This window comes from Dysidea avara, chromosome 6, assembly GCF_963678975.1.
Source record: "Dysidea avara chromosome 6, odDysAvar1.4, whole genome shotgun sequence".
In the NCBI taxonomy this organism is placed as follows: Eukaryota; Metazoa; Porifera; class Demospongiae; order Dictyoceratida; family Dysideidae; genus Dysidea; species Dysidea avara.
This window is the reverse complement of record NC_089277.1, coordinates 27,552,414-27,579,635: the sequence shown is the minus strand read 5'-3', so window position 1 is coordinate 27,579,635 and position 27,222 is coordinate 27,552,414. Positions and strand designations below refer to the sequence as shown.

Genomic DNA, 27,222 nt, shown 5'->3' with positions numbered 1-27,222 from the left:
CAACGTTTCAGAATCCCACAAGCAAGAATCAACTCATACTTATTTTCCTTTTTACCATCCACTATTAAATTATGGCCACTTTGCCAAAAGATGTGGTCAATCAGCCATCTATAAACTGTTTTAAGGACGTTTTGTTAAACCATCTGAATTTACTTTGATTTTGTTTTGTATCTGTGTGTTATACTCCTTGATGGAGTCCTACACAGTAATAAATAAAAGCTACAATGTAACTTGTATTAGTCTACTTGTATTTTCCACATCTGTAGGTATGGGAAAGGCAGATACCATCATTTATAAACATCTTGCCCATTTGTTCAGTGAGAAGTGGAGTTCCTCATATTCTGTGGCTATGGGCAGGCTTCGCTGTAGTTTGGGGTTCTCGCACTCTTCAGTAATGTGTATTAGGGGATCGTATTCTAGATCCAGGTGTCCCTGTGTGCCGACCTTGCTGTTGTGAGGTGTACCTGTCTCCTTTAGAACAATAATTAATGTAATATTATACAAATTTTATATTGTACTTACTTTTTTTTTCTTATAAGAATAACTATGTCTTCCAGAACAATGCTGCGGTGTAAAATGGTGACCGTGCACTGCTTTGTTGGCCTATAGCCTTGTGACTGTGGTCAGTGGGGCAGGCAATGCAGGCAATGAGGCAGTCAGTGAGACTAAAATTTGACTTTAACTTAAAAAAAATTCTATATCCGGTCACTTGTAAGTGTTTTGTTATATTTAATGCTGTAGTATGTATTATATGGACTAGCACTATTCCGTAAAGGTGATTTTCATTGCATAAAATGTCTCTAGGATGATTTTTGAAGATGGAATTTTGGGTGATGTGTGAAAGTTTCACCGCAATCCCTACTTATTTGATACAATACATTATAATAATGCTTTCTAAGTGATCAGCTGACCACAGAAGTAATGCATTTATAGATTGAATTTTGTACTTCTGAATTTACAGTGTTACAGGTATGTTGCATCATTGCAGCCATTTCTGGCCTGCCAAATTTGATTTCACAACTATTTTACCCTGCCTACAGGTAGTTTGTTATTATTAGCATTTTAAAGCAAAAAAAAAAGAAGCATATATGAATGCTGTATGGATCAAACACCATCTACATAGATTTACATCAGTTAACTATACATGTTCAACTTTTATAGCTACAAAGAATGTTGCAATTGAATGCACATATCTAGACTCTTCGATATGTTCCAAGATGATAGTTACAGAGTGAGCATGAGTGAGATAAGTCCTTACACTGGTCCAGACAAAGTGGCAAAAAAAAATCCTACATACAAAACAAAAGTCACACATTTAGTACTAATTTAATTACAGTACTTACGGCCACAATAATGTTAAGAACAGCACCAGAGTCAGCACCCATGTCAGAGAACCAATGGTAGCAGTAGTTGTAGTAGACATCTCTTCCTTACAATTTGGACATTTAATCTTAACTGAATACTCTCCTAGGTGAACAACGACTTGCTTTGATGACTGAACGTCTTCTGTGATGACACTTGATGGAGACTGTCAAGTATGACATAAAAATATTATCTGTTGTGCGGTCAATATTTTTTAGTCATAATACCAATATTTTTATAGTAATGGAAGCTTGTGCATTTATATTGCATACAAATTATTAACACTATGCAGAAAAATGTTAGAATATTGCAGTATTGAGAATAATGCAGCTGTTACTCTTTTGATTTCTAAGTAACATAATGCATTACTATTCATAGTGTGGTGATGCAGCTTAAGTATACTTTTGAAGCTAGTATTATGCATGTGACCGGGCCTGCAAAAATAGGGCATATGGGCACAAGCTAACACCCCATCACATAATATCTCATATCTCAGCACTGAGATAGAATATTTTTATTCTATAACTTTTATTTAAAGCCAACTAAATGTCTAAAAAGTGCTGAAAATTTAATGGCCAAGCAGTAATGTAATACAACGTTATACTGCATCATAGTTTACAGGCAATTTTTAAGTACCCACATGCCTTGTTTTCGCAGGGCTAGTTGCATATTATTATGCGATGTTGCCGAGAGGATTTAGGGGCACAGGGCAAATTTAGAATGGGGGGCCCCTATAACCCATAATTTAAAAGGAAAAACAGACAAAAGGGTATTACAAGAACAAGCTTAGCTAACTAGCTGACTACAACTAAAAGCAAACTATGTACAGCTAAGCTTATTAACAGCAAACCAAGCTAGGGGGCATGCCCCCAGGAAAATTTTGAAAATTAGACTCTCTGAGATTCAATGTAAGAGAAATTTTACAAGAACAAGCTTAGCTAACTAGCTACTGTACTAGACTACAAGCTACTAACTGATAAGCTTATTGACAGTTTAAGAATGCAAAGCATGCAACCTAGGGGGGGTCTGGGGGCATGCCTCCCAGGAAGATTTTTAAAATTAGAGTGATGTTACACGAACAAGCTAACTACAACTAACTGCAAACCGACAGTATTATTATTATTGTGGCTGTGTCACCAGACTAGTCACTCATATACGTAAATACTAGAGGAACAAGTAATTACCTTATTATATGCTATTACTTACTTTCTGATCAATGAAAGGCAATGCTGATATAAAACGTTGGCATGCTTCATTATATTTAAAACAATCAAGGATAGCAAGACATTCCACTCCTCTCTGTTGTCTTCTATCATTTATGATTTCTAACTCATGTTTGACTTTCTTTGATGTATGAAATACATTGTCAAGAAATATCATATAGATTGTATTATTGCGATGACGTATTGTATGTAGCAAGTTAACAATGTCTTTTTCTTTCAAAGTTGACATATTATTTTTTAAACCAATCCATTCTAGAGTTGTATTTTTTGTTAACATATCTGCAATAGCTTTAATGCTTTTTCCAGTAATTTTACATCCAAGTAGATGAAGCATTTTTAAACAGGTGTTGTTTACCAAAACTTCGGCAAGTTGAACTACAATTGTATCATCCACCAATTCACAGTATGACAAGGTTAGCCACTGAAGGTTTCTTTGAGTTTGTACTAACTTTACTATGCCATCAACTTTACTTTGACTGCTGTTAAGGTCAAAGACACATATGCTACTGTCAGTATTACTACAAAAGAATGTGCATTTGTGACAATTACAGCTGGGAGTCTTACTGCAAGTCAAATACTTCAGTAGATTATCTGCCTCATCTGGGTCCAATCCTTTACTATGAATCATCCACTTCTTTCCACTGTGTGCTATGCAGTAGGATAAAGCCGACAAAATTTGAGGAGTTACAGCAGATTCTGGAATGTAAAACCATAAAGGTTCCCCACAAAAAAGATAGCTATCACACACCTCTTTACATAGCTGGGGATTTTGTGCCTCCAAAACTGCAGCTATTAGTGTAGTCTGAAACTCTCTTGAAATGTAGTGAGACAAGTTAAAAGAGTACTGTTTGTTAGCAAAAAATCCATCTATGATTTCACGTACACCATGAAGTTTAACAAATCTGTTTCTTACAGTTGTCCACACGAATAAATGTAAAAATTTATATCCAAACATTTTGATTTTCTGTTTAAAAGTATTTGGAAGAACATCTTTGAAAGCAACTTTTGAAAATTTTGTTAAACCAGAATAAAAGATCCAAATCATCTCAAATTCCTTTTTGTTAAATATCTTTTGTAGCTGTTGTTGTTGAAACTGTACATCCTGCAGAGATATGTACCAAGCTGCTAACAGTTCCTGAAGTGTGCGATGAATAAATTCATATGTTTTGCTTATACATTCTAGATTTTCATGGTTTGTCACTTGTAATAACCCCATTCCATCAAAGCTTTCAAGTTTGTAATCATTCAAATCATTGAAGCAATATTGCTCAATTGTTGATTCATCAAAGGTCAATGTAAAGTTATTTTGCAAATTTTCATAGGCCATTTTGCTAAGATTAATCAGCATCCTCTTGACTCCATCTGGTATGTCTTTGTTGTCTAGTGATTTTATATCAGATGCAGATGAACCTGATATTCTTTTTTGATGTCGCTGCAACTGTATTAGTACTCAATTCGTGTACATACCTGTAAATGTTTCTGGTAACTTGTTACCCCCCTTTTTAAAAATATACAAAGCAACACATAAATTTATGGGAACAAACACAGAGCACTTCAAAAGTGGAAGGCGTTTTAGCTCAGACTTAAACTGTTTTATAAGTTCTGGAGCTTTTGCATTTTGAAAATAGTGTGTTATGTTTTGAAGCACTTGTTGTTCTGTAAATCCAAGTATCTCAATCCTGCGTTCAATGTGTTTAAATTCCAGACTTCTAATGGCAGAAGGACGACTTGTGATCACAATTACTGCTTCAGGAAGAATTTCACCAGATATAAGACGTGTAAACAAACTGTCTTTCCGTCTATTCTCTGGTAGTTCATCCCATCCTTCCAAAATAATCAAGATACTTTTCCCACCAGTTTCATAAATTTTATCAATAGTATTTTCAGTTGAACCTTTGATGTATAATTTTAACATTTCAACAAATGTCTCAGATTTAACAAGTCTTGCATCTCTTAATGGCAAAAAGATAACATAAGTGAATGACTGCAGCAACTTGCCATTAGCCCATTTTATACACATCCTTTTAGCCAAAAACGTTTTACCACTTCCAGGATATCCTTGTATTAAGATTACTCTACAATTTTCAATTACGATGTCTGAATATGATTCTAATGGTGTCCTAACATAACTACCTTTTTGTTGGAGCAGTAAACTGTGATAGTCAAAGAAAGTAGATTGCTCATTGTGGACCTCCTCACTGATTTCGATTAGTGCAATGTTTAGTTTCTCAGATATTGGAAGACTTAAGTGAACATGTGATGTTTTTATGAAAGATGAACATATATAACGCTTTTGCAAATAGATTTTAAATTTATCTGGGTAAAAAATTGCATCACTCTGCTTTAATTCTTGAAGGCACGATTTGAATATAACAAAATGCTCAAAATCCTTTTCTTTTAAAATTTCAATAATGCATTTTACCTCCTTATTATTTTTGCGTAGTTTCAATTCATCATGCTTAGTAAAGAATTCTTTCATTTTCAATGCTTCAAGTAGCTTTTCATAGTTAAGAACACGTATTAAATGTTCTTCTTTCTTTAGAACATCATAAACTGCTTGCATCTTTTCAGCTACTTTACTAAAAATAGATGTAGAGTCACTGTGGAAAATCTTATGCAAAGTTTCAAAGTGATTAGCATTATGTACGCTGAAAAGTAGTTCTCTAACCATCATCCTGATGAAAGATGGAAGTACATGTACATACAGTATACAGCTGCATAAAGTCTAACTGAGTTAACCAATTTTAGCTATAGAGCCACTTCATTGCATGTTTTGTTAGCATAAATCTCATAAGTAGGTCGGTGCATAAACAAAAACGAAGTACAAAAGTAGTAAAGGGACATGGTCACAATGAAATGGCACTAGCTTGTTTGCAGCCATAGTGTGTTTTGACTTTCAAAATGTTCACAGTCAAGTGAACAGCATAGGAAAAATACATTTGAAGCCTGTGCTCAACTCATTTCTGTACTGGTAAAAAGCCAATTAAATTGAAATGATCCATTAAACAGAGAAGCTTTTATTTTAAATTATACACCCACTGGATGGATACTGCTAACAGGATGCTAAATTCTCAAGGTGAAACGAGCAAGATTGTAAGTAGTGTGAATACAGTAGGTATGTCATTTGTAACTAGGTCTGTTAAAACTTGACATAGTACTATATACTATGCATAGCATAAGCCTAAATTTTACAGTAAACACATTTCATCACAATAATTGGGACAGTTTTGATATGTTCGGAGTTTTAAAATGCCTGATCATAGTTCTGGAAGTTCTAATGGCCAAAACCTGGACATTATACTACTATTCACCATCTCAAACAGGAGCTAAAACAAAAAAAATAATTGTACATATATGTGACCGAGTCTGACAAAATAGGGATTATAGCCAGAAAATACATGTGTTTACTTAATTAAAACCCTCTCGCCGCCAAATTTGTAGAGGCTCCAATCCACTGCTTCTAAACTGCTGTAACTTGCACACCCATACTATATAATTCTATAAAACTATATATCAAATTACTCGCTATTGAACAAGGAAAGCAGTTATCAAGTTGCTGTTTACACAAGAGCAACCACAAGGCCATTATATAATTTCAAAGTGCAAAAATTGATCTAAATGAAGTAAAATTTCACAAGTTTACAGGCTAGCACCATTTAATAAACATCACTAACCTGTTTACAGTTGAAGCGATTATCTCTAAGTCTGGTTTTCCAGCATTTGAGCAAGTACGCATGCGCATACAGGCACGCGAGGTCACTGTTTCGAGGCATACAAAAGTAGCAAGACGCCACTCCAACCTATATAATCCCTCTCCTTACTGTTTCTCTTTATTAGTAGTGCCATTATCACTTTGAAGAATTGTCTACAATGCTTGTTATCGACATTCCGAAAGTACACGATTGCATCATCTAACCATGCGATAGTGCGCGAGAGACCATTTATCCCTGTTCCCATTCATTTAATGGTATGCCTGCTACAGGATAAGCGCAGGAGGTACTAAAATGCTCAACTAAAGTTACACAGCATTTAGAATGTGATGCTATGGGTGTTTATAATCGAAACCGCCATATGGCGGTTGTGGCAGTAATAGGGTTAATAATGTGTATCTCCATTTCTGTGTAAGCTATAACACTTCTGTAAATTTTAGTAAAAGCTCCATAACTTTCTACATAAGTGATGAAAATTTTAAGTAGTTATCATATCCCCAGAAAACGTTATAAAATTTCAAACTTATAAAGTATGGTCAAAATTTGATGAGCTATAAGCCCCATTTTGTCAGACCGGGTCACATATATTGCTTGTGTCATGTTGTGGTTACAAAATTTTCTGGATGTAATGATACATCTTGTGAAGCTCTCAGCAATCGTACAGTACAATAGATCACAAAGGTGTGGGTGGGGCCCATGAAAAACATTGCCCATAAACCAGCCTCACTTTTCCCTGAGGCAGTATTGGTTAGGTAAAACTAAGCCTAAAGAACCCTTCGGATCAACCCAAAATGCTGTCAACAAGTTGCTACGGAATTAAAAAGAACATTATACAGTATGATAGTACTGTATAGTAGGGACCACAAATGTTTGGGTGTGGCCCATGAAAAACATCACTCAAAACCAGCTTCACTTTTCCCAGACGATGATGAGGCAGTATTGGTTAGGTAAAAGTAAGCCCAAACAAGCTATTCAGATCAACCTGACATGCTTTCAACAAATTGCTACGGAATTTAAAAAAAAAAATTAACAGAATTTTCTACTAACTGACCCTTCAGACAAGCGTAACTTGATAACGGCTAAGGCTACAGGCTTGATTTTTCACTGTTCGATGTCGCGTAAGCTGGACACTTGCCTTTTGGCATACCGCAGTATGTACAATGCATTCTTCATAGATTTACCAGTGTCCTCCTTTGTTCCCATTTATCTTTGCTGACAGCAAAAAGTGTCGATTTGGTGATGGCATGTGATGGGTTCCCTTCAAAACAGAAATCGTCTGTATTTTTTATAGTGGCTACTTTGATTGCAGAGGTGCTTTTCGAATAGTTCTTGATTCGTAATGCTGTGCAATGGGTTGAACTTTTGATGTGGTATGCGTGGGTTCACGAGTCATAATAATATTACTATTATTTACAAAAAAGTTAACAAATAAGTACGCAAAAATTTGGAATTTTCAACTAGAGTAGGGACCATAGCACATCAAAAAAGTATTGAAACAAGCTGGGGTAGTGCATGATACTAAATGACAGACAGTAAAACAATAACTGGATATAACACTTCTTATTGTTTTAGCATCATGCACTAATCCAACTTGTTTCAGTACTTTTTATCGATGTACCACAAAAGAGGACACTGGTAAGTCCATGAAGAATACATTGTACGTACTGTGGTATGCCAAAAGGCACGTATCCAGCTGAAGCAACGTTGAACAGTGAAGCCTGTAGCCTTAGCCATTATTGAGTTACGCTTGTCTTAAGGAATCAGTCAGTAATTGCTTGGGACACAAAAGAGGATACTGGTAAGTCCATGAAGAATGCATCGTACATACTAGGGATATAATACTTCTTTTTTTTACTGTTATTTAGTATCATGCACTAGTCCAGCTTGTTTCAGTACTTTTATTGGTGTGCTATATGGTCCCTACTCTAGTTGAAAATTCCAATTTTTGTGTACTTGTTAAATGGATTTTCAAGTAACTGTTCATTGTGTTGATTTGGCAGTAGCATATGATGGCTTTCCTTCATAACGGAAACCTTCCATATTTTCATAGTGGCTATTTTGATTGCAGGGATGCTTCTCAAACAGTTCTTGATTCATAATGCTGTGTAACAGGTTGAACATACGTAGGTGTCAATGAAGCGTAATAGATACTTCACTTTTCAGACAATGATTAATTACTGGGGTGTGTGGTGTTCACCGGTCATAATTTTACAAAAACTAGAGTATAAATAGGACATCAACAGTGGAGCGTAGCTAGACTTTAGTGATGGTAGGGCCTAGGTGGGGCACACCTTCTCATCAACTGCGCCAATGCAAATATAAATACATGAGATACCAGTCCATCTCACTGTGGACTCTTTATACACTTATATATAAAGTGCATGGTTGTGCCTAGCTGGCTAAATATACTGCTATACACTGCTATTTTTTTACAGCTAATTGACACTACAACCTATGCTATTACACGATCAGCATTCAACTTCACCCAATTTCTTTTTCCACAGTGCACTAACAAAAATACCCTTGATATCAACTTCACAGTACAGTCCTACACATGCAAGGTACTTGTTTACAAGTTTCTGTGCTTTATCACTGGTGCATGCATTTCTTGCAGAAGCATAAAATCTACTGGTGGGCATGGCTAAATAAAAAATGGAAGGCTCCAAAAATACTGCCAAAAGTTGTAAGGCTCGTATTCCCTCTATGCTATTAAATGATATGGAAATCATTTGTTTTTGGTCATTGATAGCTAATCAACACAGGTATATTACACTGTATATGTGACCCAATCTGAGAAAACCGGTCTTATCGCCCATGTCAGCAGATTTGATTTTTCACCCAGGACACACAGCTACATGAATAAACTATCTAATTCCACGTTTAAAATCAGCTAGACTTGAGTGGTCTGGTTTTGCCGGCTGATTTTCCTGAGCACAGTGGCGATCCGTACATGTGGTGTGGGGCCTTAATGGAGCTCTGGTCAGCCTGGGAATGACTGTATGTGGCTGTACAGCTCTGTGGTGTTGAATAAGTACCACTGCTGTGAATTTCCTTTCATTTTAGCCAGTTTTGAGACCTCATTGGCTCAAAACTTGGCCTAATTCATCCCTTGGCCTCCCTTTCAATTTTTGAACACCATCTTGCCCGCCTTCCAGGGCCCCCGCCTCCCACCCAATTTGCAGCTCGCCTGATACAGTCAACCTCGGTTTAAAAACTATCTTAAATGGCGGGAAACTTAGTTGTTGGCTACTTGCACAGTGGATGCTCTGGAAGGTAAGGAATTGGTGTAAAACGTGTGAAAATTTGGTACACATTGCTTCAACCATTGGCGAGCTACAACACACTAAATACTTAAAACCGGCATTTCTCGATACTTTTAAATAGGCGATAAGCCTGGTTTTGTCAGACTGGGTCACATATGTGGCCCAAATTTGGAAAATATCCTTTTGGGCACATGCAAAACTTGCAGAAAAACTCAATAGAAAATTTCAGCATTTTCTTTTTTAAATTAAATTTTTTGCCCCTTTGTATAAAGCAACTATTAACCCTTAAACTCGCAGAGAACTTTCGGAAATGCATGTTTACACAAATATGGGTATGCATGGCTACACTAGGTGGGGTAACTTAATTCTTACAGCCTACAAATACACATAGATTAAAATTGTGTTTACTGGGCTTCTTGGAGAAGGTTAAATGGACACTGTAGCTACAGTGGCTTTCTTGTTATGAAGTGGTGGACAGCAACAAGTCACGTTATTTCTAAATACTTGCCACATGTTTAATTTCAATTGCGGGTTTACTCACATGAGTCATATATGGCCTGATACACAATTTCACGACAAATTGAATGGAAGTTGTTGCAAAGCGATAGGATCAACTACCATCGAGTTATTGACAATTTTATAAAGGTATGTAAAAATTGAAATTTTACCGCTTTTGAAATCACACGCTTTTCCAGCCACTGAAACCCGAGTGGTTTTAACAATGATAAATGGAGATCGATAACCCTTTTGTCATCGTTCCCAGCAAGAACTCTCTGCTTTATGCCAACAGCATACCATTCTTGGAAACTAGCCTTTAGATGATCTTTAAATGGCTTGTTGATGCTTAAATCCAAGGGCTATAAATGGTCTGTACAATGTACAGGAACTTCCATAAAAGAAATATTGTAGCTCTCGCAAGGAAGCCTTCCGTTGTCTGTGCCTTGAACTGATCAAAGATCACAAGAGCTCGATGGGTATTACTTAACTTCAGCTCTGCCCTTGTTTTCTCAATGTATGGAATGAGAATTGTGTACAAATAAATCATCATTGTCTGTTCATTAGACCAGTGATTTGGTGTGTATGTTACATTCCAACCATCTGGAATTTTTGCTCTTGGAAGACATGCAGGAGTCTTTCCAGCATAAATCACCTGTGGTGGAAGAAACTTGCCACTTAAAGTACAAGAAAACAATGCTGTCAGTTGTCACTTGTCGTCACTACCCACTATTTTCACCCACTTGGTACCCTTAACCTCCATAGTCCAGTTGGAAACTAGGACATACTTTAAGCCTGTATGGTCCCAGTTGATATCTTCCATGATAACTTTAGTTCTGATGTCTGCCAAGTATTGCTTCTTTAATTCTTCAAAATCTGTGGGATCAACTTTAGCTTTTGTTGTTCCATGCTGTTTAACTAAACCCATTCTTCCCAGTAGCCGCCTAGCCCAATGAGGGGTTATGTCAAAAAGACCTTCATATTCTGCTAACACATTAGCATCATATGAGGTTACTACACATATTGCAGTGCTAATTGTAACTTCTGTATTTACAACACTGCCACTCCTACGTATTGCCTCAAGAAACTGCCTTACTTCTGCCTCTAGGTGGTCTCCAATTAGCAGGGGTCTTCCTCGTCGCTTAGTTGGTAGCTTGACTACTGGTTGGCCTGGGCTTCTCTTCCTCGACTCATTGTATTTGTCTTTCCAGCCATGGATGGTAGTCTCTTTCAACCCAGGGAATTCCTTCGTATTATCAAAATGTTTAATGGCAGTAGTAACTCCATGTATGGCTCAACGTTGAAACCGGGTCACTACTGCTGACCCGGATGACCCACTGACCCGGATATGACCCGGATTAATTAAAGCCGAGACGTGTTTCGGCTAGTCTCGGGCGAGCGAACGAGTCTACATTTTGAGCGTTCGATTCGTGTTGAGTAAATATTGCAACTTCAGCCTAGCTGTAGGTTGAAGACCAAAAAAAAAAAAAAAAAAGTCTTTATCTACTGACAATAGCTACCCCTCACCATAGATACCCTCAGTTTCGTGCTACATACTGCACTTACTAACAAATAGGTGTGGCTGAGCATATGTTGGTAATGCGATAAGTGGGTGTGGCTCACGAAAGAGCTAAGCGATAGCGTTTATAAGTTCCACGTCGTCAAACGAACAATTTCGTTTCTCACGTGATCCAATCCGGGTCAGACCCGGATAAATTGTAAACCGGGTCAGACCCGGATGACCCGGAGAAAATGTGACCCGGATGACCCGACCCGGTTTCAACGCTGGTATGGCTGCATAGCCTCCCATCTGAGCCCTTTCTTCATCTGTGAATCTACCACATGTTCCTCTCTGCCTGCTTGCTCCATCGTCTTGGATGATTCGCTTGTCAATCTCCTTTTCTACTGCTCGTATTCTTGCCTTTGGTACGGAAGGTGGCAGCTTGTCTTCAAGCGTAAGGTTTTCAGTTTAAAAAATTCTCTGATATCCATTGACAATGCTCTGCGTAGTTTTGTGCCGAGTTACTGTACATAAATAGGTAATAATTCCAATCTGCTACAGGGTGTATATATATTCAATAATTATTATGCAATAATTATATTATGCAATGTTTGTCATGAGATACCGCTTCCAAAATCACGTGACGTAATGCATTCGTGAAAATAAAAGTGCGACATATTTGAAATCAGGCTGTTCGCGAAATTTACATGCCTTTAAAAAAATCATGTATATGGTAGACGATGTGTTGTAAGAGAATATTCCTTTTAATGCCTGCTACAAAAAAGATTGTGAATAGTGAGCTGATAATGATGCTAATGGTATGAATAAAATGATGCTAGTGATCAGACATCGGATCAGTGATACTAAGGAGATCGTCAAGACATGTGCACTGTAGTGTACACATCCTTTTGATGCCCGCTATGGTTTAGCAGACCATCATTCAATAGTGCAGAGCTTATAATACAAGTTGCTAGCTGATTAAAGATTGGATCAAGAAGTAATCAATGAGAGATGTTCTTAACAATGATGTATCAAAAAATGATTTTATAGGATCAATTGATTTTACAGGTATCACTTGGTCTTGTATTCGTTCATCATTGTATAGGTATTCTGATTTCCAGGTTAGTATATATACGTACAACTATATAAGAAATATTTTTGGGGCTATGTCACACATTTTAGTCAGTGCCCACGCAGGTATCCTGATGTTTAAGTTAACATGTTTATTCGGATTTCTCACCAGACATTTTGGGTACTCCTGTATCATCAGATATCCACTTAGGTTTTGCACTATTTTTCATCATCGTATTATCAAATTGATGATAATTCAGAAAAAAAATCAACTGTAATGGGTGTCAAAGGCTCTGACATGTACTTAGGTGATTTGTTTATGATTTGTAGAGATTACAAACCCAACCCTATATGTATAAACAGTGATAATTGGAGCAGTAGTCTGATTAGCAGCTCTGACTTAAGGTATGTGTGTACAAGCTCACAGTGTTAGCTTTACTTCTATGTAAAGTGTAACCTGAAGCTCTGCAATCAGGTATTGGTTGTATAATGGGATAAACAATTTACCAGGTATTCAAGAGTACATAATATAAATAGGGAGGGAGAGTGTCTAACTGCCTATATAGCCTGTACAAAATCACTGGGTATTATAGAATAGACAATGATCTTTGAACAAATTAACACTTTTACTGATGATAGAGATCTGTTGATAAGTGTTGAGTGCTGTTGATAGGGGTTGAATAAGGTAAAGCTTTCGTTCTACCAATGTGTAGATGCTCTATGCTATGCAGTGATTTTGGCTGAATACAGAGGAAGTCAGCAGCAATTAAGCGCCTTAAGAAATTAATTACGCAAAAGTCGATATTCTGGGATGAAACAAAATGTGTAGAATATGTAACGAAGTGTGGCATCATTGTGTTGTTCACAAGAATATACATACCCGGTTAGTGCTAGAAGAGATGTGTCAAATAGAGTTATATAATTTTCACCTCATAATCTAGGATCTTTTACAAAACAAACTACATTACCTTAGTGCTTATACGAAGCGCAATCCGTATATCGAACAACCCCCTGTCACCCCCACCATTTGCTAGTTTTTGTATTGCGACTATTAATGCTCACGTGAAATTTCAAGTCAAAATATGCAATTAAGGTAATATTTTAAAGTAGCACTTAAATCGCTGCTGACCTCCTCTGGGCTGAATGTGTCCTACTCTCCCTCCATATTTCTAATATGTACTCTTGGTTTAGCTTACAGTGATTGGTACAACTCTAATCCTGATTTTCCTTTTGTATATGTAGCAGCTGGCGTCAGCTACAGAGAAGCCATCACCAACTATGTGAAGAAGCCATGCTACAAGTGACAATAGACTATTAATTGCACACACCTTTTCATGCCATAGGTAAACAACATAACATTATGTTCATTGTCTTTGCTTTTGTTTTACACGTTCACATTATCATCAGTGGTTGTCCAAGTCATCATAAGAACATGCTACCTTCACCTGCAGCCGATCCTTCAAGGCCACGACACTCGTCACCTACATCGGTAACCCTGATGTGCGCTACTACTGCTGACTGCCGAGCAAAGACATCAACTTCAATCATGGCTCTAGATCTGCTCTGCTAGCTACTGATGGATCACACGGTGTCATCACACAGAACCTCTGCAGACGACGACTCACTGTTCCTAGCAGCTACGTTCTCAACAAGTCAACACCGCAACACGTCCTGCAAGCTCCTGGTCACAGAGCATCCACTTCATTCATCACCTAACATGCGACTACAGTGTCACGACTCACTGACGCTCTTCCACGTCTCTCAACCGCCATCATATCGCTGTCCGGCAATTCAAACTCATCACCCCTACGTATCCTTACCAGCTGTCATCGCAGTTTGCCACCATTCAATGTCATCATCACTACAACTTGTCAACGCTCCCTATCTACGTCATCATCGCTGCAAATCATCAACACACAACTATGTCGTAACCACCTCTGCAACATCGCTACATCATCATCAACTCTCAATGGACCTCCACCAACGTTCAATTGCTATCTCCCACATGCTGGTCTTCTCATCACAGACTGTAGGACCATCCCCCTGAAGGATCACCACCACCGACACCACTCCCAGCATGCAAGCCAACATTATCTCAGCAGCCATCTCCAGCCCCGGCCCGTTCTACTATCTACAGCTAACATCACATCCAGCATGCAAGTCACATGCACTGCAACTTTGTCGTCGTGCATCGTGCCATGGAAGTCCATGCTATCATTCACCAAGCTATTCACTGGCAGGGGAGTACTGTAGCAGCTGGCTTTAGCTACAGAGAAGCCATCACCAACTATGTGAAGAAGCTATGCTACAAGTGACAATAGACTATTAATTGCACACACCTTTTCATGCCATAGGTAAACAACATATGTTCATTGTCTTTGCTTTTGTATAAATGTTTTACATGTTCACATTATCATCAGTGGTTGTCCAAGTCATCATAAGAACATGCTACCTTCACCTTCAGCCGATCCTTTAAGGCCTCGACGCTCGTTACCTACATATACAAAGCTAAGAAATATTTACCATGTTGCACATTCAGAATCTGTTTGGTGGCCAATTGTTGTTTGACAGGTTTCCTTGTGTTCATGTTTACTTACTTCACTAGACCAGTTACATTTGGTACACCAGATTCACTTAGCCTTGAATATACATTTTTTGTATATTTAATTCAGCACCTGCTTGTTCTTTTACAGGTCTTACTTAATCTTGTGTCACATGTAGAAGTCAAAGAAATCATCACATTTGGTGTTAAACTATAATAATGTCTTGATGTGATGTTTATTAAATTTGTGTTACATGTTGTAATAGCATTATTATATGTTTACTGTAAGGCAATCATGGATTTCGCAGCCCCATCTTATCTATGAAGTTTAAATATTTTACAAACTGTATGGTGTGGAATGGCCCAAACTTGTGTACACAAAGTCAGAAACCACAAACAACATTCCAGCAACTAATCCATGACAAAATTTTATTACCCTACGGTATGAGCATAATGAAAGTCACAACACAAGCTCAGTGCTTTGTGGAAGTGTGAAACTGCCATGAAAGCTACAACCAAAACAAAAGAGGCAATTCTAATTACTTTAGTGCATAGTACTAAATGGAGTCTTAACCAAAGATTTATGCTTAAAGCACCTTCCCTACTGACTGCATGTTCTCCACGCTTTCACAACTTGTTTATCAGTAAGACATCTGCTGATTATAAATGCTCACATGAGGCATTGCACTAAATGGTATCTAAAAGATGTCTGCTTAAAACACCTTTCCTAGGTAACTTACAGTTCTGCATACTTTCACAACTTGTTTATCAGTAAGACATCTGCTGATTATAAATGCTCACATGAGGCATTGCACTAAATGGTATCTAAAAGATGTCTGCTTAAAACACCTTTCCTAGGTAACTTACAGTTCTGCACACTTTCACAACTTGTTTATCAGACATTAGGGTTTGTTTCCACATCGTATCTTTAAAAGTTATTGTCTGGGTTAGAGGTTAATCTGAACAGAGAAAATATGCATAGGGGAAAATCAGAATTAGATAATGTCAGTGCTAGATGGACTGTACAAACATGGGTATGTTGATTGCATGGTATAATGTGACGATAGGTGTAAAGGTAGAGAAATAAAGTGAAATATGTTTAAATGTGCTTATCTTTTTGTACTTTAGAGGGGTCACAAGAAAACTATGACGACGGTGACAAGTAAAGATTAATTACATAATGCAATACAAATCTATATGATGGACTTCAAGCCTGGATGCAGTACTCAATTATGTGGTCGGATATATGTTTTTAAAGGATATGTTAAATGAATCTATTGTAATATATTTAAATGATCATTTGATAGTAGACTTTGCATTGCTTTAGCATATGACTTCTGACATTGAACACTTCAGGGCAAGGTGCAAATTCCAAGAGAACCTTCTCACAGTCTGTGGCAGCCAACATTGTCTATGGGGAAATTAAATGTCCAACTGACTTGTATTTACATTTCTTTACACTGAATCTAAGTGACCATTCGTTTGCTCCCTTTACTAATGAATTCAAATCAGTTGAGAATCTGCAATACGTTTAACTGTAGTGTAAATCTTAGTGTCATCAGCAACATGCTAAACTTACATTCTAATTGCTCAGGTATGTCATTTGCGTAATGGCATTGGAACAATTATTATCTTTTTAGACTTTCAGAAGGCGTTTGACACTGTGTTGTATATGGTATAAAAGGATAATTGTTATTTGGATTAAAGATTTCCCCAGTGATTATTCACAGCAACTAGTTTTAAATGGTTCAGCACTTCAGCTTCTCGCACCTTTACAGTGTCTAGTTGGTTTCCTCAGGGCTCAGTTATGGGCCCTGTACTATTTCTAGTGTATATATCAATCACTGAGGTTCAGGCTGTCAATAATTTGTCAAACGTGACCTCCCTTGCATGTTGCAGTTGATGTTGAGAAACTATTCTGTGTTGTGTATGAACCTGATGACATGAAAGATTACAAACTTGTGAGGTGAGACTAACAGGACGAAAATTGTTAGGATAATATTGAGACCCCTTTTTGAATACTGGTGTAACAAGTGCTTGTTTCCAGTCTGAAGGGAGCTTTCCACAATTGTGACTGAATTTTGGAAAATCACCCATATGGGCGCACATGAAATAATTAGAATTTCCATTTTTAGTGGGCTGCTAATAAGAGCAGGGAACAGTTCTAAAAATATTTCAAGAATTTTCTTGTAATTTAAGGTATTGAGAATGGCTTAAAACCATCAACAAGTAGATTTGCACTATGAAGTTTGTAATCTGATCATTAAATATTTTAGGTGTCAAATGCACCCATATGGGTGATTTTCCAAAATTCGGTCACAATTTAATGAGAGATTGTGCAACATAGTGGTTTGCACAGACCATAATGACAAACTCCATGCATGTATTCTCACTATTCTGTCAGAACCTATAACTTTACTGGAATTAAGTTGTGGTTATATTAGTGTTTGTAGACGTGAAATAACCTTCTACAATAGAAAAGGAGTTTTTCTCACATAATACAAGAAAAAATATGCAAGTTTTTATTAGGCCAGCACTAGAAGATCAATTGATTAAAACTATACGCCATCATATTTGCCTGCTCATGGAAACTTCAAAATCTTTGTTTATGATGCGGTAAATGTAAACAAGATCATCATCATTTCCTCTACTAAGCTGCCTTGATATCCATATGCACAAGTGACTACAGGGTTAACACTATACCTTGGATGCTGTGCTAATCCATGATGAACATTTTAAGCCAAATTTCAACGTTGTACACTAATCCAAACGGAAGTTATGGCTGTGAATGTAAGAGCCTGTAGTTTATATTTCAGTATAGTAGCTGTACAAATCGATTACCTTGCTCTTCCTACTGTCTAGCTCTATAACACCAAAACTACATAACACAAAAGGCTGAAACTTTGGTGATCCATTCCTTGGACACTGCAGATAATGTTGATCTAATTCAAAACAGCCAAGCTGTAAAAATAGTGTGCGACCCTCAAAAAGGCTATGGTGAAAAAAGATGTGAAATCCAAGGTGGCGGCCAAGAAATGGCTGTGATGGTAGGTTAATGGTAAAAATTTTAATAACAACAATTCAGGTGAATTTTGGTGCCGCTTGGTCAATTGGCACAAAATTCACCTGAATTGTCGTTATTAAAATTTTTACCATTAACCTACCATCACAGCCATTTCTTGGCCGCCACCTTGGATTTCACATCTTTTTTCACCATAGCCTTTTTGAGGGCCGCACACTTTTTTTACAGCTTGGCTGTTTTGAATTAGATTTCACTTCTTTTTGTATTTGTATATCCCAAAGCCGGCCTATGGCCTGCTTTGGGACTTTTTAAACCTATCTTTTTTTCTTTACCACAGGAAGAAGAAAAGATGAAGCAGATGTACCTTAAATATTTCTGATTTTATCAGTAAATGTACATTTTATATATATAATACATATATTTATTACAGAACTGTCCATGGTGGTTTCTTTGTAACTGAACACTCTTCAAGGTAACTTCTTCTAGCTGTTCTCTCTACAGGGTGATTTATTTGTAGCTGGATTCTGTACAGGTGATTTTTTTGCTGCTGAGCTCTTTACAGAATGGTTTCTTTGAAGCTGAACTCTCTACAAGGTAACTTCTTCTAACTGATCTCTCTACAGGGAGATTTGTTTGTAGCTGAACTCTCTACAGGTGATTTGTTTGCAGCTGAACTATCTAGATGATGGTTTCTTTGTAGCTGAACTCTCTACAAGGTAATTTCTTCTAGCTGAATTCTCTACATGGTGGTTTCTTTGTAGCTGAACTCTCTATAAGATAACTTCTTCTAACTGATCTTTCTACAGGGCAATTTGTTTGTGGCAGAATTTTCTACAGGGTGATTTCTTTGCAGCTGAACTCTCTACATGGTGGTTTCTTTTAGCTGATCTCTCTACAGGGTGATTTGTTTGTAGCTGAATTCTGTATAGGTGATTTGTTTGCAGCTGAGCTCTTTACAGAATGGTTTCTTTGTAGCTGAACTCTCTACAAGGTAACTTCTTCTAACTGAACTCTCTACAGGGAGATTTGTTTGCAGCTGAACTCTCTTCATGATGGTTTCTTTGTAGCTGAACTCTCTACAAGGTAACTTCTTCTAGCTGAACTCCCTACATGGTGGTTTCTTTGTAGCTGAACTCTCTACAAGGTGACTTCTTCTAGCTGATCTTTCTACAGGGTGATTTGTTTGTAGCTGATTTTTCTACAGGGTGATTTGTTTGCAGCTGAACTCTCATGGTGGTTTCTTTGTAGCTGAACTCTCTACAAGGTGACTTCTTCTAGCTGATCTCTCTACAGGGTGATTTGTTTGTAGCTGAACTCTCTTCATGATGGTTTCTTTGTAGCTGAACTCTCTACAAGGTAACTTCTTCTAACTGAACTCTCTACAGGGAGATTTGTTTGCAGCTGAACTCTCTTCATGACGGTTTCTTTGTAGCTGAACTCTCTACAAGGTGACTTCTTCTAGCTGATCTCTCTACAGGGTGATTTGTTTGTAGCTGAACTCTCTTCATGATGGTTTCTTTGTAGCTGAACTCTCTACAAGGTAACTTCTTCTAACTGAACTCCCTACATGGTGGTTTCTTTGTAGCTGAACTCTCTACAGGTGATTTGTTTGCAGCTGAACTCTCCACATGATGGTTTCTTTAAATTTGTAGCTGAACTCTCTACAAGGTAACTTCTTCTAGCTGATCTCTCTACAGGGTGATTTGTTTGTAGCTGAATTCTGTACAGGTGATTTGTTTGCAGCTGAGCTCTTTACAGAATGGTTTCTTTGTAGCTGAACTCTCTACAAGGTAACTTCTTCTAACTAAACTCTCTACAGGGAGATTTATTTGCAGCTGAACTCTCTTCATGACGGTTTCTTTGTAGCTGAACTCTCTACAAGGTAACTTCTTCTAGCTGAACTCCCTACATGGTGGTTTCTTTGTAGCTGAACTCTCTACAAGGTGACTTCTTCTAGCTGATCTTTCTACAGGGTGATTTGTTTGTAGCTGATTTTTCTACAGGGTGATTTGTTTGCAGCTGAACTCTCATGGTGGTTTCTTTGTAGCTGAACTCTCTACAAGGTGACTTCTTCTAGCTGATCTCTCTACAGGGTGATTTGTTTGTAGCTGAACTCTCTTCATGATGGTTTCTTTGTAGCTGAACTCTCTACAAGGTAACTTCTTCTAACTGAACTCTCTACAGGGAGATTTGTTTGCAGCTGAACTCTCTTCATGACGGTTTCTTTGTAGCTGAACTCTCTACAAGGTGACTTCTTCTAGCTGATCTCTCTACAGGGTGATTTGTTTGTAGCTGAACTCTCTTCATGATGGTTTCTTTGTAGCTGAACTCTCTACAAGGTAACTTCTTCTAACTGAACTCCCTACATGGTGGTTTCTTTGTAGCTGAACTCTCTACAGGTGATTTGTTTGCAGCTGAACTCTCCACATGATGGTTTCTTTAAATTTGTAGCTGAACTCTCTACAAGGTAACTTCTTCTAGCTGATCTCTCTACAGGGTGATTTGTTTGTAGCTGAATTCTGTACAGGTGATTTGTTTGCAGCTGAGCTCTTTACAGAATGGTTTCTTTGTAGCTGAACTCTCTACAAGGTAACTTCTTCTAACTGAACTCTCTACAGGGAGATTTGTTTGCAGCTGAACTCTCTTCATGATGGTTTCTTTGTAGCTGAACTCTCTACAAGGTAACTTCTTCTAGCTGAACTCCCTACATGGTGGTTTCTTTGTAGCTGAACTCTCTACAAGGTGACTTCTTCTAGCTGATCTTTCTACAGGGTGATTTGTTTGTAGCTGATTTTTCTACAGGGTGATTTGTTTGTAGCTGATTTTTCTACAGGGTGATTTGTTTGCAGCTGAACTCTCATGGTGGTTTCTTTGTAGCTGAGCTCTCTACAAGGTAGTTTCTTCTAGCTGATGTCTCCACAAGGTCACTAGTTTGTAGCTGAACTTTCTACATGGTGGTTTCTTTGTAACTGAACTCTCTACAAGGTAACTTCTTCTAGCTGATCTTTCTACAGGGTGATTTGTTTGTGGCTGAACTCTCTACAAGGAAACTTCTTCTAGCTGATCTCTCTACAGGGAGATTGGTTTGTAGCTGAACTCTCTACAGGTGATTTGTTTGCAGCTGAACTCTCTACATGATGGTTTCTTTGTAGCTGAACTCTCTACAAGGTAGCTGATTTCTCTACAGGGTGATTTGTTTGTAGCTGAATTCTGTACAGGTGATTTGTTTGCAGCTGAGCTCTTTACAGAATGGTTTCTATGTAGCTGAACTCTTTACAAAGTAATTTCTTCTAGCTGATGTCTCTACAGGGTCACTAGTTTGTAAATGAATTCTCTACATGGTGGTTTCTTTGTAACTGAACTCTCTACGAGGTAACTTCTTCTAGCTGATCTTTCTATAGGATGATTTGTTTGTAGTGGAATCCTGTAAAGGTAGGCATTCCAGCCCGATTTTTAAATTTTGGAAAAATGGACTTTTTATATGCTCAATAGGTAGAGTATTGATTGCCGATCTCAGAAATATATAGTTTGTTGGGTTGGAATTAACTACTTTGGCATGCACAGTGCTTTAAAACTGAAAAAAGGTACATTTTTTCTCCGGAGCTCCCCATACATTTTAAAGGGAAAAATGGCACAATTGAATCAGGAAGCCATCTAGCAATCTGGACTGTTTTGAAACTGCAGTTGCTTCTAGCTGCAAGTTTGTACATATAATGAGAGTAACTTCAGATGTTATCGGATCTCAGCGATCTTTGTATGCTTTGTAGTGAGCAAATATGTTTCACTTACTGCACACTTCTCAATACAATGGTGCATACCCACAGGCAAGAGGCTATCTCAAGTAAGTAAAAACATCAAGTTAACAACTTATAAAGGTAAACAACTAAAGTGGAGGTGACACAATGATGCAACAATATCTAAGGTGGAGCTGTGGTTTCAATTATGGCATTGTTATGCTGACTCTTTGAAGTAGTTTGTATTATTGAGTTGATGACACAGCCATCAGAAAATTGCTCTGGAGCTGAAAATCGCTAACCCGAGCAAAGTAACTACATACTTTAAAGTAAGCACCAGTGACTACCTTCCATCCAAAACTAAGTTTTTTTAAATTTTAAAGTATTCTACATACATTACAAGGCTTAAAAAGATTACAAAACAACACAAAACTTACTTATATGTAACGCGCACGACAAAACTAAGATTTTCATGATGATCAGCGTGTGGACAAACCCCATAGCGATTTTTATCTTCATTGGAGCTCGGACTACGGAGCAATCCCAAGTTAAATGCGAGTTGTTGTTTTGTGCCAGGGTTCTATTGGGGAAAATACAGAGAATTTTTTTATTAGAAAATCTCGGATACTGGAATGCCTAGTAAAGTTGATTTTTTTTTGCAGCTGAGCTCTTTACAGAATGGTTTCTTTGTAGCTGAACTCTTTACAAGGTAACTTCTTCTAGCTGATGTCTCTACAGGGTCACTAGTTTGTAAACGAATTCTCTACATGGTGGTTTCTTTGTAACTGAACTCTCTACAAGGAAACTTCTCCTAGCTGATCTCTCTACAGGGAGATTTCTTTGTAGCTGAACTCTCTATAGGTGATTCGTTTGCAGCTGAACTCTCTACATGATGGTTTCTTTGTAGCTGAACTCTCTACAAGATAACTTCTTCTAGCTGATCTCTCTACAGGGTGATTTGTTTGTAGCTGAACTCTCTACATTGTGGTTTCTTTGTAGCTGAACTCTACAAGGTGATTTCTTCTAGCTGAATTATCTCTTTCTATAGTTGCATGAATTCCCTACAAGGTAACTTCTTCTAGCTGATCTCTCTACAGGGTGAATTGTTTGTGGCTGATCTCTCTACAGGGTGACTTGTTTCTAGCTGATCTCTATACAGGTTACTTGTTTCTAGCTGATCTCTTGAATTCTCTTCGGGTGAATGCTCTATTAGGATGACTGCTCTATTAGAGTATCTTGATCTTGCACTTGCTACACCATGTTATAACTCTGTGGCTCTAAGTCTGATTCTTCTACACCATTGAAGAGCCTTTCTAAGATGATAACTCCATCTGTACAGCGATTTTCAAAGCATTACCCCAAGCGGTTTACCTGGTAGGCGTGGCAAGCAGTCGTTTTTTATTAGCTAATCTCAATTGCATAATTGTTACACACTGTTGGTTTTTTCATTGTATCTTCCTGGTTTATAACTCGATTTCTTTTAAACCACAAAAGGTTTGAGGTTCAATAGTTAACCTATTCACCCACCAAGTTTCAGCTTCTTCCCATACGCGGTTTACCCTGTAGGCGTGACAACATATTGGTGTTATTTTTTGTGAATAATCGCTCATAACTCTTTGGCTGTTTATCGTATTCCAACCAAAGTTGGTACAGAGATGCACCTTTATACCCCCATTCTGTGTGCCAAATTTCAAGGCGATCGGATATGGCGTTCGCGTTTTATAGCAGTTTTTGTAAGTGTGCGAAAAGAGGAAGAAAAATAAGAAGAAAAAAAACGAAGAAACTAAGCCAATTTTTGAAGTCGAATATCTCGGGAACGCTTGAAGCAATTTCGCTCAAATTTGGAATGTGGAGTGCTGAAGGTGGAGGGAGTGTCCACAGCAAAAATCGTCTTGTTTCATCAAGGCAGCACAGAGCTACGGAGGTGCGAAAATTGCGTTTTCTTTCTTCCTGTCAATATACTCACGGGTGTTACGCGCCGGTTTCTTGGGCCGCACGACACACTACCGTGTGTCTTGATGTGGTATAACTGCGTGTGTGTGATAGTCTATTATTCTAAAAAAAGCACAGCATACAATATGAATATATTATTACAACAATATTAATAGTCAATCAGTGTATGTTACATCTTCCTCCTCTAAGTCAATATCGAAGACTGTCAGGAGGACAGATTGTAATTCCTGTTTGCGAGCGAGTGACAGGTCTTGGAGGAGGATTTGCTGAAGATTCATCAGAGTTCATCTCAGTAGGTTCAGACCAAGGTCTAAGATGTGTGCGATTCCTCATTACTTTGGTTGTGGGGGTTTCAACCACATACGACCTGGGAATAACAGCCATTTGTAGTATTCTACCTGGGACTTGCTGCTCTCTAGTGTTCACCCATACATTCTGGTCTTCTGGTAGAGATGGCAGCTCTCTTGCACGATGACGTTTATCATAGTTCTTTTTCTGAGATGCCTTAAACTTTGCATCTAATTCTCTAAAACTCTCAGTATAGGACCATTGAGGGATGAAGTTAACTTTCACTTGTGGCACATCTATCTTTATTCTCCTCCCCATCAGCAGTTCTGCTGGACTAAGTCTACACCATGGGAAAGGAGTTGCTCTGCAGCTATGAAGTGCCCGGTATGGATCACTGCAGTGCTCTAACAATCCTTTAACAGTTCTAACTGTTCTTTCAGCCAAGCCATTGGCTTGGGGGTAGTGAGTGGTATGTCCAAACCTATAGATCTCTGAAAATTCTTTTATGTCCTGGGAGTTAAATTGTGGGCCATTGTCAGATATTACTTCTGCAGGAATACCAAATCTTACAAAAATGGACTTCAGTTTAGTGATAACACTTGATGATGTAGTGGAACTCAACTTCTCAACTTCCACAAACCTGGAGTAGTAATCAACTGCCAGCAGGTAGGTAGAACCCTTCAGTTCAAATAAGTCCAAAGCCATGTGCTCCCATGGGTGACTGGGTAGAGGTGTACTAATCAATGGTTCTCTGTTGTGGGTTGTGGTCTTTTGGCATACTGTACATACCTGAACAAGCTTCTCTATTTCAGAAGAAACTCCTGGCCACCGTACTGAGGAAGACACCCGCAGTCTACATACATTGTTGGATTCCCTGGTGGCCATGGTGAATCTTTTCTAAAGTTTCTTGCCTCATGCCCACCGGTACAACAATTCTGGACTGGTAGAGAAGTAGGTTGCCACTGAGGTTGAGTTCTCCACGAAATCTCCAGTCTTTCAGAGCTCTACTAAGTTGGTTCCTGGTAGGCCATCCAGACTTACAATAATCAATGAGTTTGGAACACAAGTTGTCTTCTGCTTGTGTCTTGCTGCAACTATCCAAATGATCAGGACTAGCTGGGAGGGCAGTTGTGATAGCGTGAACAAACTGCTCTATCTCTGCAGCTGATTGTGAGTTGTTGACTTCATGGGGTTCTCGCAAGGGAGCTCTGGACAGAGTGTCCGCAGTATATAAGGTCTTGCCTGGCACATGGTGTATTGTATATTGAAATCGCATTAAACGCAATCTGAATCTTAGCACCCGTGGTGGAAGTTGGTCCAGGCTCTTCTTGCCAAGGATGGGAACCAAAGGCTTATGATCTGTTTTCAATACCACCGTCTTACCCAGAACATACTCAGAAAACTTCTCTAGGGCCCAAGTGAGAGCCAAAGCTTCTTTTTCTATTTGGGCGTAGCGAGTTTCAGCTTCGCTAAGGGCTCTTGAAGCAAATGCTACAGGTCGCCAAATTTCTTGGTGTTGCTGTAGCAGGACAGCTCCAAGTCCATGTGCTGAAGCATCAGCGCTAATCTTGGTTTTTGCCTCAACATCATAGAGGGCAAGAACATGAGGTGACGAAATCTCATCTTTCAGCTTTACAAATGCTTCTGTATGAACAGCAGTCCACACCCAGCTTTCTTAGAGCTCAGCAATTCTCTAAGTGGTTGGGATAGGTGGGCTATTATATTTGGTGAAATCTTACTCATTTGATTCACCATTCCCATGAACCTCCTTAACTCTGTGACTGATGTTGGGGAGCTCATTTTCTCTATTGCCACTGTTTTTCTTGGGTCAGGTGAGATTCCACTTTCATCTATGACGTTACCTAAGAAATTAACATGGGACTGGTAAAACTGACATTTACTTTCATTCAGTGTAACTCCTGCTGCTTGGATCCTTTCAAGGGTAGCATGTAACCTCGATTCATGTTCTGCTGCATCTTTGCCATAAATCAGAATGTCATCAACATGGCACAGTACTCCAGGAAGTCCAGACAGAAGATCATTCATACGGCGTTGGAATATTTCTGGTGCACTGGAAATGCCAAACGGAGCTTTTTAAAACAAAACCGGCCATATGGATTGATGAAAGTAGTCAGTAATCTAGATTGTTTTGCCAATGGGATTTTCCAAAACCCACTGTTGGCATCCAATTTGCTGAAAACTTTGGCCCCCACTACTTGTGCTAAAGTGGTATCCACCTTTAGCATGGGGTGCACTTCTCATAAAACACTCTCATTAAGCGGTTTTAGGTCAACACAAATGCGAACAGCTCCTGACTCCTTTGGAATAACCACCATAGCAGCACACCAGGATGTTGGTTCCTCTACTGGGGATATAACTCCTAGGTTCTCCATACGTTGTAGTTCCTCTTTTACCTTCGACCTTAAAGGTATGGGGACATTCCTAGGAGCATAAAGCGCAAATGGTTGGCTATTTGGCTTTAGCTTAATCTCATACTCTTGTGCAAACGTTCCGAGTCCTTTAAACAAAGCAGGATACTGAGACATAATAGGTTTTTCAACTGTACATACATTTGTCAAAAATTTAAGTTCTCTGATAGCTGGCAGTCCAAGAAGGTTGTTTCTTAATCCTTTGATGACATATACAGTTTGTGAACAGGATTCATGGCAGTAAGTTAGGGAAAGGGAGGTCGTTCCTATGACTTCCAGCAGAGTCTGATCCGGACCGAAAAGCAATGTGTTTGTTTCTGTCAAGGGGGAGGTTATTCCCAAAGAGATCCAGGTTGATTCAGATATTGCGGTGACTTCTGCACCTGTATCAACTTTGAAAGGCACTGTTCTGTTGTTGACTGTGACTTCCACTTCCCAGATCCAGTTTTGTTCACCCCTGACTGAATCCAGGTATGAGCTACTAGTGTCTTGGTGATCTCTAGTATAGTCCATAGTAAGGTCCCCTTTGGTATTGACCACTGTACTTGAGAGGCATTGATTTCCAAAATGGCCTCTTCTGTTGCAACAAAAACAAATCACATCTCTTGCTGGACACTCTTGGCGACGAT

At 38.4% G+C, this 27,222-nt stretch overlaps 1 protein-coding gene across 1 annotated transcript in view; it reads right to left on the bottom strand.

Moving 5' to 3' along the window:
* Positions 1 to 1,049: 1,049 nt before the first annotated feature.
* The window catches only part of LOC136257983 (NACHT, LRR and PYD domains-containing protein 3-like), a 43,657-nt gene continuing 17,484 nt past the window's right edge, over positions 1,050 to 27,222 (bottom strand). Inside the window, exons 4-6 of the mRNA XM_066051280.1 lie at positions 2,569 to 5,260; positions 1,344 to 1,528; positions 1,050 to 1,289 (exon numbers count right to left, since the gene is read on the bottom strand). Coding sequence (XP_065907352.1) covers positions 4,036 to 5,260 — 1,225 coding nt within the window. The 3' untranslated portion in view covers positions 1,050 to 1,289; positions 1,344 to 1,528; positions 2,569 to 4,035. The remainder of the gene's footprint in view (positions 1,290 to 1,343; positions 1,529 to 2,568; positions 5,261 to 27,222) is intronic.